At 48.5% G+C, this 15,461-nt stretch overlaps 1 protein-coding gene across 1 annotated transcript in view; it reads right to left on the reverse strand.

Moving 5' to 3' along the window:
- Positions 1-475: 475 nt before the first annotated feature.
- VASH2 (vasohibin 2) overlaps positions 476-15,461 on the reverse strand; it is a gene marked incomplete at its 5' end in the record, with an annotated part of 37,086 nt that continues 22,100 nt past the window's right edge. The window contains 2 exons of the mRNA XM_079762190.1: positions 476-3,445; positions 15,273-15,388. Of these exons, the coding sequence (XP_079618316.1) occupies positions 3,373-3,445; positions 15,273-15,388 (189 nt within the window). The 3' untranslated portion in view covers positions 476-3,372. The remainder of the gene's footprint in view (positions 3,446-15,272; positions 15,389-15,461) is intronic.

The raw sequence follows: 15,461 nt of genomic DNA on the forward strand, positions 1-15,461 counted from the left end.
GGAAGGGAGGGGGAGACAGAGATTGAGAGAAACACACCGATTGTAGGCTCCTTGACTAGGGCTGGGGATCAAGCCTGCAACCAAGGTATGAGTCTTTGACCAGAATCGAACCCATAGCCCTTCAGTCCGAGGGCCGGTGCTGTAACCACTGAGTCAGACTGGCTAGGGCTGTGTCTGAGGTTTTCTTGGTAAGGCATACTAAGCTGTGTAAGCTGTCTTGTTGCCTCTTCTAAACGATGCCATTACCCTTTCCAGCTTTTATTACTTAGGCTGATGCTAAAGTATAAGTGAATTAAGATGCGCCAAAACAGTGATGTTTAATGTAGAGTTTGAAAACAGTGGGAGAAGTCAAAATGAGAAACTAGTTGATTAGGACAAGTAAGTGGACAAGAAAAAAAAATACATCATGTTACATTTTTAGAAGAAAAACAATCCTTAAGTTTCCAGGATGGTTTTATTAAAGTCTCATGCTGTATAAACATATAAGTGATGAGAAAAACATGAACTTGAAACATGCACTATCTGGCATTCTCTAAAATACAGTATACAAGTTGTCATTTACTTAGAAAAATACCCACTAAAACAATCACAGTTTTCCTTAAAGATTTAAAAAAAATGTATTGGCCAGAACAAAGTCCAAGAGAATAAACAAGATTCTGAATTGTATGTCAAAAAAACTGTACAAGGTTGTACATAAAACTAGGTTACAAAAGCCTTGGGTATAGTAAGAATACTGAATTAAGATTTCCAAAGTTCTATTTACCAATATCTATTAATAAAATCCTTATGAAATAATTGACTTAGAAAAAGTGAAATGCTCATGATTTCAGAGTGTATAGAAAATACTAAACACTTTTTGAAGTAAAGTGTACTCAAAACAGCACAACATGTAGTCTAAAATCAAGATTCCTGTCATTCATTTAAACTTTGCATTTATTGCCACAGTGGCTTACGCATAACAATTCTCTTACATAAATAACTTTTTCAAAACTAGATTTCAAATCATCTCCGTTTCATTTTTGATCTTTTTGAATTGTAGCCGGTTTAAAAATCAATTTTTTTGGGGGGAGGAGAATCAAATCATGATTTTTTTTGACTTAAATTACATCACTAGACTTTATAAGTTTGGTTTCTTTCTCACATCTTTTAGAAATTAACATTCCATAGGTATTAAAAATAGAATGACAACTAAAACATCTTCCTTGAATTTTCATATTTCTGTGACTAACTTGCTTTGGGGAAATGATTAAAATGAAGTAGTATGGAAGAAATTGTTACTTAATTGAATCATCAAGTCAATTGGCAGTTTTAAGGTTTATCCATCAGCATATTAGGAACAGTTTATATCCCTACTTTCCTCTTTTTTGTAGGAAACAGGCTGTGTAGCTATGGAGTTTTTGTATTTTAGTTGGGACAATACTTAGGTAATGCTTGGAAAATCCTATTCCAAGCTCTTAGAATGATTGCAATGTTATAAGTAGTCTTAATATACAATAAAGTTTCAGATTGATAGTATCGTTTTCAGAATGAGAATGAAATGATTTACTGATTACTCTAAATGCACGTGGCCATGGGTTGCAAATGGGTTTGCCTTGGGAAGATATACAAAGATAACTCATTTTAAACTCTGCTGACCGATAATACTATTCTTGAAGCGATTAAGTTCAGAATTTTTAACTTAATGCTATTCTTTATTTTAATTGAGATGTATACCTACTTGCTCCTGTTTATGTAAAGACATTAGACTTCCTTCTTTTCCTAGAAAACAATACTTTCCAGTAATAACATTGACGTTGAGGGTAAAATGAGTTCATGTGCAGATGGCTAGAGAATGAAGTCCTTTTGCTCTCCATGTCACCCTCAGAGGTCAAGAATCTGAATGAGCAGATTCTTACCTTTTTTTTTTTATCCCTTCCTAAAATCGCCTCATCAAAGAAAGCCAGAGGGGAGCCCTGAGACTGAGCTAACACTTTTGCAGACTAGCAGACTTCACTTAACTCCGCCTTTTGGTCTCATGAGTTGGCGTGGTTACGAAGATAAAACAAATGAAATAGAAGCTGTACGCTTGATATTGATAACATACAGACTTGGGATGCTGTTGGAGTTATGCTGTATGATCTGCAGCCGTAAGTCACTGTAACTACCACGTGCAGGCCAGATAGTCATACTGTGCTTCACGAACCAAGTCACGCTTTCAGGTGTAATGTGGGACCTGAAGACGTTTCCATTTAAAAAAAAAAAAAAAAAAGGTTCCGTGCTTCTCTAATTCATTGCATTTTTCCAATACCAGTTCCTAAATGTCATGAGGTCGTACTGAAAAGTGAGGTACTGGAAAATAATCCCATCACACCCCATTTGGTCTTAATATAAGACATCAGAACAGGTCTCTCACAACAGTGAGTCCTTCGGAATCAAGGCCCAGCTCAGAATTTAAGGATCAGATGAAATGTGAGCAGAAAGATGATCTGTTTCTGAAGACCTGCTGTTTCATGCCTGGCTTCTTTACCTTGCTGAGTTTTGTTATTAGAGGTAATTGCCATACTGCTAAATTTTCCCAGTACTGCGCGATCGCTTCTGCTTTTGTAGAGTCTGCAAAGTTTAAATGTTAGTGACAGGACAGAGACTAGCTCTCACTGTGCTGTTTTTGTTTTGTTTTGAAAGAACAAAAGCTGCTGTCAGTGAATGCTTTGAGAAAGAAGTGACTCCAAGATCCTAAAAATGGTTTCCCGTATTGCCAGAAGAATTTCAGTGCTTTTTAGCAAAACACCTGCATATTATACCTTAAATCTCATCACATGTATGCACCAAGAAAGAATTCCAAACTTTGTGGCGGTCCCCATGGGAAATATTGGGGAACCCATACAAATAGAATATATAAAAAACAAAACACCATTAAGCTTGCATATCTGATGTCAAAATGCTGAGGTAATATTGACAGCTTAAAAAAACACCCACCAATCTTTGCCTCTGTTATTGCTGCAAAAAACATTAATACTGATTGAGTTACCTTACTATATCAAAAGTGGGAGGGAGGATTTCAGAAACATTTACTTGGTGAGGGATAATGGTGAAAGCAAGTAAAAGAATGCGGGTAAATGGAAAAATAAAAAACTACAGTGATAGTAGTATCCTTTCCATCTGGAGTGAGGGGGACAGTCCAACCCCAGTGGGGTTTATGACTTTAGCCTTTTCATGGTTGGCCCCTTTGTGAATTTTTTTACGTTGTTACCACCCACTCAGATTCTATTTCCAAGTGAATCCTTAAAAATAAAATCCCCAGGTTAATAAATAGTTGCAGTTCCTCCTGAAGATGCTGGGTAAAGTGCAGAGAGAAGCACCACAGAAGGCCTCTGGCCGGCTGGTATGGCTTGCCTAAATCCGAATCTGATAGCCCACTTCGTTCAGAGTGCTGAGGTCAGCCCCCTTCTTCTCAGGCAGGGCAGGCCTAAGGGTAAAAGACAGGTGGTGGGGCAAAGGGATGGGACGGAGAAAGAACATGTTTAGTATTTTCAGGGGCCGCCTCTACTCCGTTTTCCTAACCCTGCGACATTTGTCCCCACCCCACCCCACCCCAGCAGCCTCAGCTCCCTCCTCTACCTCTTGTTCTTGTCCACCTTTTATAGGTTTTTAAGGAACCTTTTAACAGGCTTTCAATCTAGAGTTCAAGAAGATGTACGCGTTGCTGAATAAGTTTGTTCAACTTTAAGCCTGAAAATTCGGTCACATTCTAACTTGTGAACCTCACAAGGGTCTAAAGAATTGCATTTACTACAGAAGGACTAAAAATGGGAGCCAGAGTCTCCTCAAAACCTTGGCTTCCTGGTGTCCGTGCCCTGGGGGAAGCCAGCAGCTGCAAGAGGCCTCGGGTGACTTGGTCTCAAGGAGAGGTGCTGTTGTCTGTGAGAGAGGGTTACTCCTCCAGACCTGAATGTATACAATCAGGTGAACCGTTGAGAAAACATCTGAAAAAGCATGGCACCCTGCGAAGTCCTTCAGTGGCAAAACATCTTTCTTCCCTAAATACATTCTCTAAGGTACTTCCCACAGACAACTACACCGAAGCATTTATGTGTCTTCCCCGCCACAGTGTGCCCCACTTTTAGAAAATTCAGGAATCAAAAATTCACTTTCTCAAAGATTACGCTTGAAGTGCTCATAGCTAATCTTTGCTTGCTTAGAGCAATTAAAATCTGATTTCCACACTACCTCTCCCAATATGGTGACTGTGTAAGTATATATTTCTTGCCCCGATATAAATTACACTTGTTTTTAGCGGATGGTTTTATGGCAGAGCCTGTCAGTTGCCCCTCCACATCCACTCTTCTCCTTCTTCCTCAATAAAGACACCCCTGTTTCTAGCGGGGCACAGAGCTGCCCAGAATACACACCATCTTTCCCAGCCTCCCTGACACTGGGCGTAGCCTTGGACTAAGTAGACGTGTGGAGTGGCCGTCGGTCACCAGGACACCTGTTCAAAGGACACCTGGCATGTGCCCTTCACCTTCTTCCCCTTTCCTGTCTTTGTTGGGGAAGTGACAGCTGGGGCCCTCCAGGCGGCTCTCTGAAGAGGCAGAGAGTAGTAGTAAGAGGCCCCCCCACCACCCAGTTGAGCTTCGTTCACATATGGTGACTCATGGTTAAGTCACAGCTTCAAGCTAACCTTCCCCACGACCAGAGGGGAAGGTTATCCTAATTGGTCCCATTTCCCTTCGTTAACTCATGAATACAAGGCTAATTCAGACACATGCTAGGAACAGTGAGTGCTGAGGAGGCCTGAAGGTTAGTATTTAGAGTAAGGAGAACATGTCTCTAGCAAGTTCTCTACAAGTCCACTCAGGGCGAGCTGCCACACCCTAAATGAAGTCCAGAGACTGACTTCTAAGCGGCAGTCTCTTCCCTGGAACCCTGTGCAGGACCTAGGCCCTCGTGGCTCTTTAGCTCTCCGGTTGTCTCTGAAAATGAAGCAATTCCTCGTGTTTAACAAGACAATCCCTGTCCCATGGCCCTTGCAGCATCCACCAATGAGCTCCCCCAGGCTCTGAACCTTTCTCCCTGGCCTGGGACCCTCTTCCACACCAAGTCACGCCTCTTTTGAAACTCTCCATGTGCTGTCCTTCCTATATAACAATACTGCTAGTAAGACACCGGCTTACTAGTGTTTTTCAGGGGTAAAAATAAATCTGCACTCACCTATTTTCTCTCCCTCGGTCCTGTCTCCAGCAGTGCCTGCTGGTAAGTCGGCGGCAGGATTGGCTACAGGGTAGGTCAAGGACAGAACAAAGCCTCCCCACTCAGCCCTGAGGTGTGGGCATCCCCAGGGTCCTCGCAGCAACCAATCACAGGCACGCCACCTCCTCAGGGGCTCACTCTGGAGCCCCTCAGCCTCGTGGAACAGAATTTTCACCACATTTCTCATAGTTTGTGTCTTCCTAACACTCCACCATTTACCTTTACTCATGTTCTTCTATGGGCACCCTTGAAAATAAATGCACTTTAATTTGGGGTCTTGCGCCTCCGTTTTCTGACCCTTCCCTGAGCACTTCCACCAGCTCCCCCGGGCCTCCCAGGCGCAGAGAAATGTCCATTACAAATAGCTTTTGTTTATTAGGCCTTACTATGTGCCAGGCATTGTTGTAGGAGGGTTATACGGATTAATTCTCACCATAACCTTACGGGGTTGTTACAGTTACTAACCACTCCACAGAGGAGAAATCAGAGGCTCTGGAAGTTAGGGAGCTTGCTCAAAGCAACGTCACATGGCTAGCAAGTGGTAGAGCCAGAGCCTGTCCCCAGGATCTAGAGCCCATGTCCTTAACCCGATGCTAACCGCCCCGTCCTCTGCGCCCCACGCAAAGCATCCTCCCAAGCACCGGCGAACGGCACCACGGCCACGCCTGCCTCCGCACCGTGGCTCCGGAATGCCCTCCCGCATGTCTTCCCTCCTGTCATCCCTTCAAGGTCCAGCCCAGATGCCCCTTCTCCCGTGAAGAATTTCCTGACTTCCTAGGGCATTTCCTTTTGTTCATCGGTCCCAGAATCCTGCAGGTTCCTAACCTTGTGCCTGCCCTGGAGACTGTGGTCACCTTGAGAGCAGAACCGAGTAAATTCATCAGTGAACCCCCACGGTTGAATATCCTGAACCTCTCAATAGACCGGTCCAGTTCTCACGAACATGCAAATGGCTGACAGGGCTTCATTCTGTTACCTTTACCGGGGGCTATTTTCATTTTAACAGAGACCAGGCCCTCAGCCAGAAATTCAAGTCACCATGACAACATTCTAACAATCAGTAAGTAGGAAGAACATGTTGTTTTTTCCATATAGGAGAGGCTTTACCTCCCCTTGGAAGCCACTTGGGGAACCTGCCTGCTCGGGAAGCTCAGTGTGGTTCTGCAGTGACAGGTAGTGTGAGGGCTTCCGAAGGAAGGGGACTAGGCTGTATCCCTGCCCCTCCTACGTCCCCATAGGTACCCAGAAACTAGGGGAGGAAAGAAGACTAACATTGGTAGGAAATGAGAATCCTGGTGAACCGCCTGGAAGAGGAAACCCTGTTCTTTCACAGCCACACTGGCCACCATTTCCTGGCCGGGCGAAGGGCGGAAGTGGGTTATCACAGTGCCACCTGCCTGCAGGCCCCGCCAGAAACGCCGCGCAGTCCCTGCCAGCTCCGCTCAGGGCCAGAGCTGGCACTATTGTGGGGGCAGAGGCTCTTCCAAGGGCTCCCCCGGCTATAATTAGAACATTGCAGGGGATTTATTTTTAAGAAACACAAGCACCAGGATGATGACTCAGCTGCGTCTGCACTGGCCCAGAACCTCTCATCACAGCCAGTTATTCTTTTCGACGGAATAATATATTTCTCCAAACTCCTCCCCAGTCCCAACAAGGAAAAGAAATCAAAAGACTTGTCCTAACCAGTTTGGCTCAGTGGATAGAGCGTCGGCCTACGGACTGAAGGGTCCCGGGTCCGATTCCGGTCAAGGACATGTACCTTGGTTGCGGGCACATCTCCAGTGGGGGGGTGTGCAGGAGGCAGCTGATCGATGTTTCTAACTCTCTATCCCTCTCCCTTCCTCTCTGTAGAAGCATCAATGGAATATATTTTAAAAAGGGAAAAAAAAAAATCAAAAGACTTTCCTTTGAAAGGCTCTCAGGCTGCCTTCTGTTTTACGGGAAGCGGGGGCAGGGTCTTTACGTTTTCTTTGCGCACTCTGTGGAAGGAAATCGGGGGCGCACCCGTGGGTAACCCCAGCTGCGTCTGTTCTCACATCAATGTATCCAGGGAGAACTAGGGTGATGCTTGACGGCCCGGTCCCCCGTCTACGCTGAACCCCAACCTCGGGCCTGCAGTCCAGGGTCGGCTGAGACGGGCTACTCAGGAGGCAGGTTGGGGAGGAGAGGCAGTGGCCCCAGAGAAGGTATTCTGTGGGAAATTTTCCAGCGTTCGCCACTGCTGCCTAAGCCTCGACATTTCAGGGAGGGCGGACCATCTCTGGGTGGCTCATCGAGGCTTTCACACGCGCTGAGTCAGCCTCAGTGCCCGGAAGCGCTTCGGCCAGGATGTGGATGCCAGGGGAGACTCAGAACCAGAAAGTGGGCAGCACGTTGGGGACCCAGCTGGGGAGGACTTCGCATCCCGGGGCTGAACGTAGGAGTTGGTGGGTGTCTCTGAGACTTAAGGTTTAAGAAAAGCAGCAGTGCCCAGCCAGCATGGCTCAGTGGTTGAGCATCGACCTATGAACCAGAAGGTCGAGGTTCGATTCCCAGCCGGGGCGCATACCATATTGTGGGCTACATCCCCAGGGTGGGGCGTGCAGGAGCCAGCCAATCAATGATTCGCTCTCATTATTGATGTTTCTCTCTCTCCCTCCCTCTCTGAAATCAATAAAAATATTTTTAATAAATAAACAAATAAAAGCAGCAGCAGTAAGTGGAAGGAAAGCCTCCAGGGTTCCCCCTAAACCACGCAGTCCCTTCCTGGCCCCTCTGCCTCCACTCTGCTCGGCTGCTGTCAGGATGCGTCAGAGGACCCGAGTGGCAGCGGGAAAGCAGGGCTCCTGAGACCCGCTCGCCACTTACTCACTCACAAGAATTGATTTAGAACACTTTGTGCCAAGAACCTTCTAGGTCTTGGGGTTACCAAGATAAACAGCACTTCCTGTTCTCAGTGGAGCTAAATCCATTCCCTTTCTTCCCATGCAACTTTGCCTCTTGCTTCTCCCCCTTCAAGGGTGAGACACTGCAGGGACATGGGACATCTGGGTCCACTCAGGGCTGCCTGGTGGGGACCCACAGGCCACCAGTCAGTCCATCTATGCTTCTCGCTCCTGTCTCCTGAGGTCACAGCCCCTTAGGGTGGGGTGCACGTGCCCATGTGCTCACCTGCACGCGCCCTCACAACCAGACACTTGATTCTTAGTGGACTCAGGATTCTTGGAAGGGATGCACGGAAAAGGTGCAGCTCTAACATCAACCTCTTAGTCTGTTAAGGACGTGGAACAGATGAGGTCAGGGTGGTATTGGCCCAGCATTCACAAGCTCAGCTGGGGACCCCAGTCCCTCCAGTCTTGTCGAGTCTCGAAGGAATCAGCTCAGGCCAGGCCCCGTTTTAGGACTGTGGCCTATTTGGGTAGGCCTCCTCTGCAGGAACCCTGGGTTGGGGACTGGTTCCTTCACACCTGTCACCCTCATTCAAGGCCAGTCCTGCTCCTGGCTCGCATTTCTTACTTCCCAGGACGGCAGACACTGATGCTGGCAGCTGACAGGGCAGACAGCTGAGGCTGTGATGTAAATAGGACTCGGCCAAGACAGGTTTGGCTCTGAAGAGACTCTCCAGTCCTTTGCCCTTTCCTCCAAGCCCTCCCCAGGCAGGAGGCTCTGGCCGGAGACCAAGAGCCATTGGCTCTTGAGATTCCAGGGCACAGCTTCGGGGCTCTGATCTCACGTCTCCTTTCTGTGATGGAGAACCCTCCAGGACCCAACCCTGTCTGACTGTCTACAGTGGTCAGCTCTGGAGACCTGGCTCTCTGCCTAAGCCGGTCTCCCCTGATAAGGCCCATCATTCCATCTTGGTTTTTCCAAGCATCCCCAGAGACCCTGGATCATGTGAAATCCCATGGCGAGCTGAGCTGGGCAACCCTCTGAGCTGGAAACTACCTTCTCTGGGAGTCTGGAAAGAAACCCCACACCATCTTGGAGGTTTTACTTTTTCCTCCATAGCTTTTCTTCCTCTCTCTCTCATTCTACACACACACACACACACACACACACACACACACACACACACACTTCCCTCCTCTCTTCCCATCTGCTTTCCACGCTAAAGAAATTTCCTCCTTCCCATCCTTGGGGATATTTTCTCATTTGGGATCTAAACAGAATGACTTCTTGGGCCCCATTCAACACATTGTCAACGTGATTAGACCATGGAACCAAATGGATTATCCGTGACTTCATTAAACAGCACCAGACTTGGCCCTCACTCAACCAGATGCCTGGAGACATTTTCCTGATTATTCGCCACAGGGTGCAGTGGGAGTTCCATTGTCGAGCTCGAGGCCCAGCAGTGAAAGGAGACCTTGTATTAAGGTGGGGCTGACTGACCTCTACAACCCTGAGGGTGAGCAAAGCCCACTAAAGCCATGACCCTCCACAGAGATTGGGACATTGTGATTTATAAGGAGAAATATTCAGTTTGGTCTTCAACCCCATTTTCAGCGCAGAGCTCCTAAAACCACTGGAATTTCCCAAGTGACTAGAGCACTAGGCACATCTTTTGTAGTAAAGAGGTGACTGTGGGTGGGCTCTTGGCTGGAGGTGGTCATCAGCAAGGCCAAGCCATGATTAGAAGCTTGGAATTTTGACCCTGCCCCATTCTCTTGAGAAGAGATAAGGGCTGAAAATGGAGCTAATGATCAATCATGCCTCCAAAAATTTCCCAAAAGTATGGGGTTCGGAGAGCTTCCAGGCTGTCGAACAACATCCACACGGGAAGGGTGACATGCCCAACTCCATGGCGACCTCTCACCCTATGCAACTCTTCATCTTGCTGATCATCTGTGTTCTTAATCCTACCCCTTAATAAACTGGTAAACGTAAGTAAGAGTTTCCCTGAGCTCAGTGAGCCGCTCTGGCAAATTAACTGAACCTGAGGAGGGGGTCCTTGGAACCTCCGATCTAGAGCCAGTTGGTCAGAAGCATCAGTGATAACCTGGGCTTTCGACTGGCATCTGAAGTGTATGTGGGGGGTGAGGGGGGGTAGTCTTGTGGGGCTGAGCCCTGGTAGGTAGTGTCAGAATTGAGTTACACGGTAGGACACCCAGCTGGCGTCACCGAGAATTGCTTGGTGTGGGGAAAACCACACATCTGGTAACCAGCAGAGATGACGTGTCTGTGTGAGTAGTGAAGGAGGCACACAGGAAAGAAACAGCAGGAAAGAACCGTGGGGTTAGTCCCTTCACAGAAGGACAAAGACTGCGATTGTTCCATATAGAGTGAATGACGAAGAAGGTGAATCAAAGAGGAAGAAAAAAGAGAGGGAAAGAATCATGAACAGCAACAAAAGAGTGAAGGAGGGACAGAGGACAAAGGAGCCAGACGGGGGAGAGAAGACAGGTTCTGGTGCGTCCTCAGGGACTCTTGCTCCAATTTGGAAGAACGTTCCATGTGTCACTCCAATGGGTATGAGTTGCTTTCATGCTAACATAGGCAGCCCAGCCAGAAAGCCACTGTCCCCTCACCTCTATCCTCCCAGGTCCAGGTCACAGGCAGCAAGCATAGAGCGAGGACTGTCAGAACTGGAAAGGACCCCAATGACATTCGGGGTTCTCAGTGGGGCCGCTGCTGCATTATTTTAGGTGGACTGGTTTTTTACTGGGGAGGATGGTCCTGAGTTCCATAGGACCTTTACGGTCTCTGGCACCCCAGGGCCCTAGAGGGGAGCACCCTCTCACTTCCCCTCCCACCACATTTCTAACCCTTCTCCAGAGGGCGTCCTGGCCCCTGTTGAGAACCACTGTGGACGCCCTTCAGTGAAGAAAGAGCTAGGAGGGGACTGAATTGTGAAGACAGAAGTTTAATTGAGGTCACAGAAGACCTTTTAAACAGGGATCTCAACCTCCATTTCCCTGACTCTAAAAACCACAGGAACCACTTGACTGTTCGGTGTGGAAGGTGCTTTAAACTCTCCTCAAGGAGAGAGTATGAGAAAGGACTGGTGGGTGGAGAGTGGGGGAGTCGTTTCCCTCTAGAGACTCTGTCTCAGCTGGCGCTAGGGCACCCTTTGCTACGTGCCACTCAGCTGACTGTCAACCCAGTGACACGGATCCTCCTTGCTGGGATTATTCCGACAAGTGCAAAAATAGAGAGGAATGCAGGGCTGGCAGTGGCTCCAGCTGCAGGGAGGAGGGGCGATGTACAGCCACTAAAATTACCCACACACAGATGGCCTGGGACCCCACAGCTGATGGGCCTCTTGCCTGTTATGGCATTTTCCACCCTCAGGGCCACTCCTAAGCCGCATCATGGCACCCAACCCATTTAGAAATGACTCGATGGCCTTATGTCATTGCTGAAATAATAACTCCGTGACGGAGTCTCCAAACCCTACTGCGCCCTGACCATACTACAGTAGGGTCCCCAGAGTTGGTGGAGTTAATTGAGTCATAACAAAATTCGCCACTTTCTCCTCACCCACAGCAAGGTTACCTGGAGAAAGGCCTGCGTGATGAAGGCCCTGGGCGAGTGAAAAGCTCCTTTTCTCTGGACACACCTCTGGGAACCAGGGTGTTGGGGTGCTAGTGTGTCCCCTGGCGGAAGCAGGGATCTAGAGAGGGAGGGAGGGGCTTGGGGCTTGCGCTCGTCCGGTGATCCCCACCTCTTGCAGCCCTTCATTCTACTCTCATTTCTTCATCTCACTTCCCTCTCTGCCTACATGGCAGCCCTGGGACCCCTGACCCAGCCCTGCAGTTCAGACTTCAGGTGTAGGAGGAATTGGGGAGAGAATCTTCTCTCCTGTTATCACATCAATCCATTTTGAAACTTCAGTCAAGATATCTGTCCTCTAGGGCAAAGAGGAAAGAAGTGGCAGGGGCTTCCAACACCAAGAATAACCCTGGGCTCACTGGATATGCTCCTATAAAATTGTCCACAGGAACCTACAAGCCACCTAGGCTCCCTTGATGGTAAAACTCTTCCAATGCCAACTGGAAAAGTCCCCAAATTCTGACCCATTGGGAGGAGTCTATGAAGAGAGACTCCAGGGAATGAGGGCTCTGCCCAGGAGAAAGGGCTGTGGGGTAGGGGCATGGGTGTGGGGGACTCAGGGGCTGGAGGCAGCCACCCTTCACCATTTTGCAAAAGTTTATTTTCACTGAACCAGAGCCATCACCTCTGTGCTCCAGGGGCCTCCCCGCTGGGCATGGAGGGTGATGGAAGTGAGCCCCCATCTTCCTGCAGGTCTTCCTTCCCAGCGCCTCCAGTGACTACTGTCCTCTCCCCGGTCTTCCTCCCCATGCCCAGGCCCACTCCCAGGCTTCAGGTGGACAGGAGGGGAGAGGGTGAGTGGGCCCGACACTGGCAGGTGGCTTTGCACTTACAGCTGTGGCAGTCTAACAACATCTGTCCTCTGCAGGCACAGGCCTGGTCGCTTGCCTTGACTGCACGACAAAGTAGCCAGAGATTAGGGTATGGGCTTGGCCTGGGGGAGGACTGAGAACTGGGTTTCTTTATCTGGGCCTCTCTATCTGGCCCTCAGGAGAAGAGCCACTGGACTCCTTCCAGAGGGACTTCAGTGGGGCCCAACCATTGGGTCCAGGCCAGGGACCTCTAACTTTATCTAAGCAACCTCACTATCTAGAAGCCCAGGCAGGACTGGGCAGGGCTAAGCCCCTGAACCACACTCGATGGCCTCATCTGCTCCTTCATCTTGACATCCTGTTATTTTTTTAAATTTTATTTTTATTGATTTCAGAGAGGAAGGAAGAGGGAGAGATAGAAACATCAATGATGAAAGAGAATCGTTGACTGGCCGCCTTCTGCACACCCCCACCTAGGGATCGAGCCCACAACCTGGGCATGTGCCCTGACCGGGTATCGAACCAAGACCATCTAGTTCATAGGTGGATGCTCAACTACTGAGCCACACCAGCTGGGCTGACATCCTGTTATTTTTTAAGGCCAACCCCCCAATCAGTTCTCCCATTCTGACTGATAAAATAGTGGATCTCCGCATGTGGTCCCTGGACCTGACCCATCAGCATTGCCTGGGAAGTCGTTAGGACACCATGTTCTCAGGCCCCACCCAGATCTGCTGCATCAGGAATGCTGAGGGAGGCGCCCGGCCATCTGTTTTAACAAGCCTTGAGGGTGATTCTCCACTTGCTCAAGTTGGAGGACAGGGTTATAGGACCCTTCTCTCTATCCTCCACTGGGCCCTCGTGCTGTGTGCAGCCCTTTCTTCATCTGGTACTGACAACCCACACTCGTCCTCACTCCCACCAGATGACTCGGCCTCCTTCACAGGCAGGATAATAGCATGTAATATATAGTCCATCCACCTCCATCTCCTCATCTACTGTTTTCAAACCCCCCTTCATTTCCCCGCTTCCTATGCAGCTACCTTCTTAACAGCTGTCCTCCGTGGCACATGCATGCCCTTCACACTGCTGCTCCAACCTTACTCTCTGACTGACTCTTTGCAATCTTCTGTTCAGATTCTTCTTCCTCTGGCCTACTGAGAGCCTTAACATCACTTCTTTCTTCCCTTGCAAACTCATCCAGCTATCATGTCAATGGTCTCTTCTAAGTAGATGGTTCTCATATCATTATCTTTATTCCCCAACTTCCTCAAGTTCCAGATCTGCATTTTCAGCAGCTTCTAGGACACTGCCCTTGGATGCCCAAGAAGCACCTCAAATTGCACAGTCCAAACTCAAAGACACCTTCTCCCTCCACTTTTCTCGAACCACCACCACCACCTAGCTTATCATTCTGACTTTTGTCTGCACAGCCAACTTCTGCGATCTTACTGAGTTTTACTATTCCTGGTCAACCACGGTAACGTTTTCTGGTTAAAAACTTAACATGCCATGGACTGCAAAGTTCTTGTGGGTTCAAGTAAAATGGATCCAACGGGAATTATCTCAAAAGCCAACCGCTGCCATCCATTCTGTGCCTAAATCCATCGGGTAGAATGCTTAGGGTTTCTCGTGCTCTGGACCTGAGTCTAGAGGGAAGAGCAGGCTTTGTGGACTGCTCACCATTTGCTGAAGATTAGGAGCTCCCAAGGGAAGGACTCAGCCCCCTTTGAGCAGAAAGGATAATAAATCAGATGAGAAGGCTTCCTCCCCTGCTCCAGGAGCAATCAGATTCCTATTTCTGGGTCACTCGCTCTAACCTAAATGACCCTCTGGGGAGGGTTTACACGTTCATAGTCCTCTGAGACAACTACTACTTTGTTAGTGAAAGCAATGATGGATGTTTGGATCGGGAAGGGGAGACAGAGTTAGGGTCAGGGTCAAGGGTCAAGGGTGATGGTCAGCATCAGGGGCAGGATTAGGGTCAGAACCTCATGTGACACAGCATGCCACTGTTGTTAATAAAAGCATTATTTTCCCCCCAGTGTAATCATGGCCCAACTATCTGCCAGTGGATTAATCACTGGTTACTTTGAGCATCTCCAATCTGTCATTTCCTAAGTGGGTCGTTTTGACCGAAGAAGTAGGTGTGGAGTCACTAGCCTCAGGACTAAAACAAGAGGGAGTAGAGTCAGCCAAGGAAGAGGGTGAGTCAGTGGGTATTTCTGATGCCACCACCCACAGAGGGTGATTACAATTTCTGCTGGGTACAGAGGGCTACAGGGTTTGAAGGAAGCTCATCAGTTCCAACAATCCCATATTGGGAGGTGAGAAAACTTAAGCCCAGAAAGGTTTCATGATATGCTTACAGTCACGGAGCTCCCCAGTAGCTGAGATGGGTCCAGGCCCAGGATCCTAATTCTAAGTCCAGTGTTCCTTCCATGCTGCCAGGATGTGGGGCTATTCTTCATCTCACACAGTCTTAGGCTTATCTCTCTACCTGTGTCTACAGCTGACTGTCAGCGAGAAGGGTAATAGGGGTGATGTGCATAAGGTGGGTCCTTTTCCATAAGAGATGTCTCCCGAATGAAGACCAGCTGCTTGGATATCACTGCTTGGTTCAAGTGCCAAGCCCAGGACACAGCTTTGTTCCCAGGGCCAGGACAAACCCACAAATGTTGAGGAACTACTACTCACGATTTGTCTCGCCTGCCGAGCCGTCTCGGGGGGCTTGCCTGTCTCCTTCGGGGGGACAAGGATTTCCCCCGGCTTCTCACTTGGGTTGGAGAGTGGGCACTTGCAGGTTTCAGGATCTGAAGGAGATAAAAGGAGTTGGCACACTGGTTTCTAACGGCCCCCGTTCTTGAGTCTTCCCCCAGCCCAGCC

The sequence above is a fragment of the Cnephaeus nilssonii genome, assembly GCF_951640355.1.
Source record: "Cnephaeus nilssonii genome assembly, chromosome: 21".
NCBI classification, from domain to species: Eukaryota; Metazoa; Chordata; class Mammalia; order Chiroptera; family Vespertilionidae; genus Cnephaeus; species Cnephaeus nilssonii.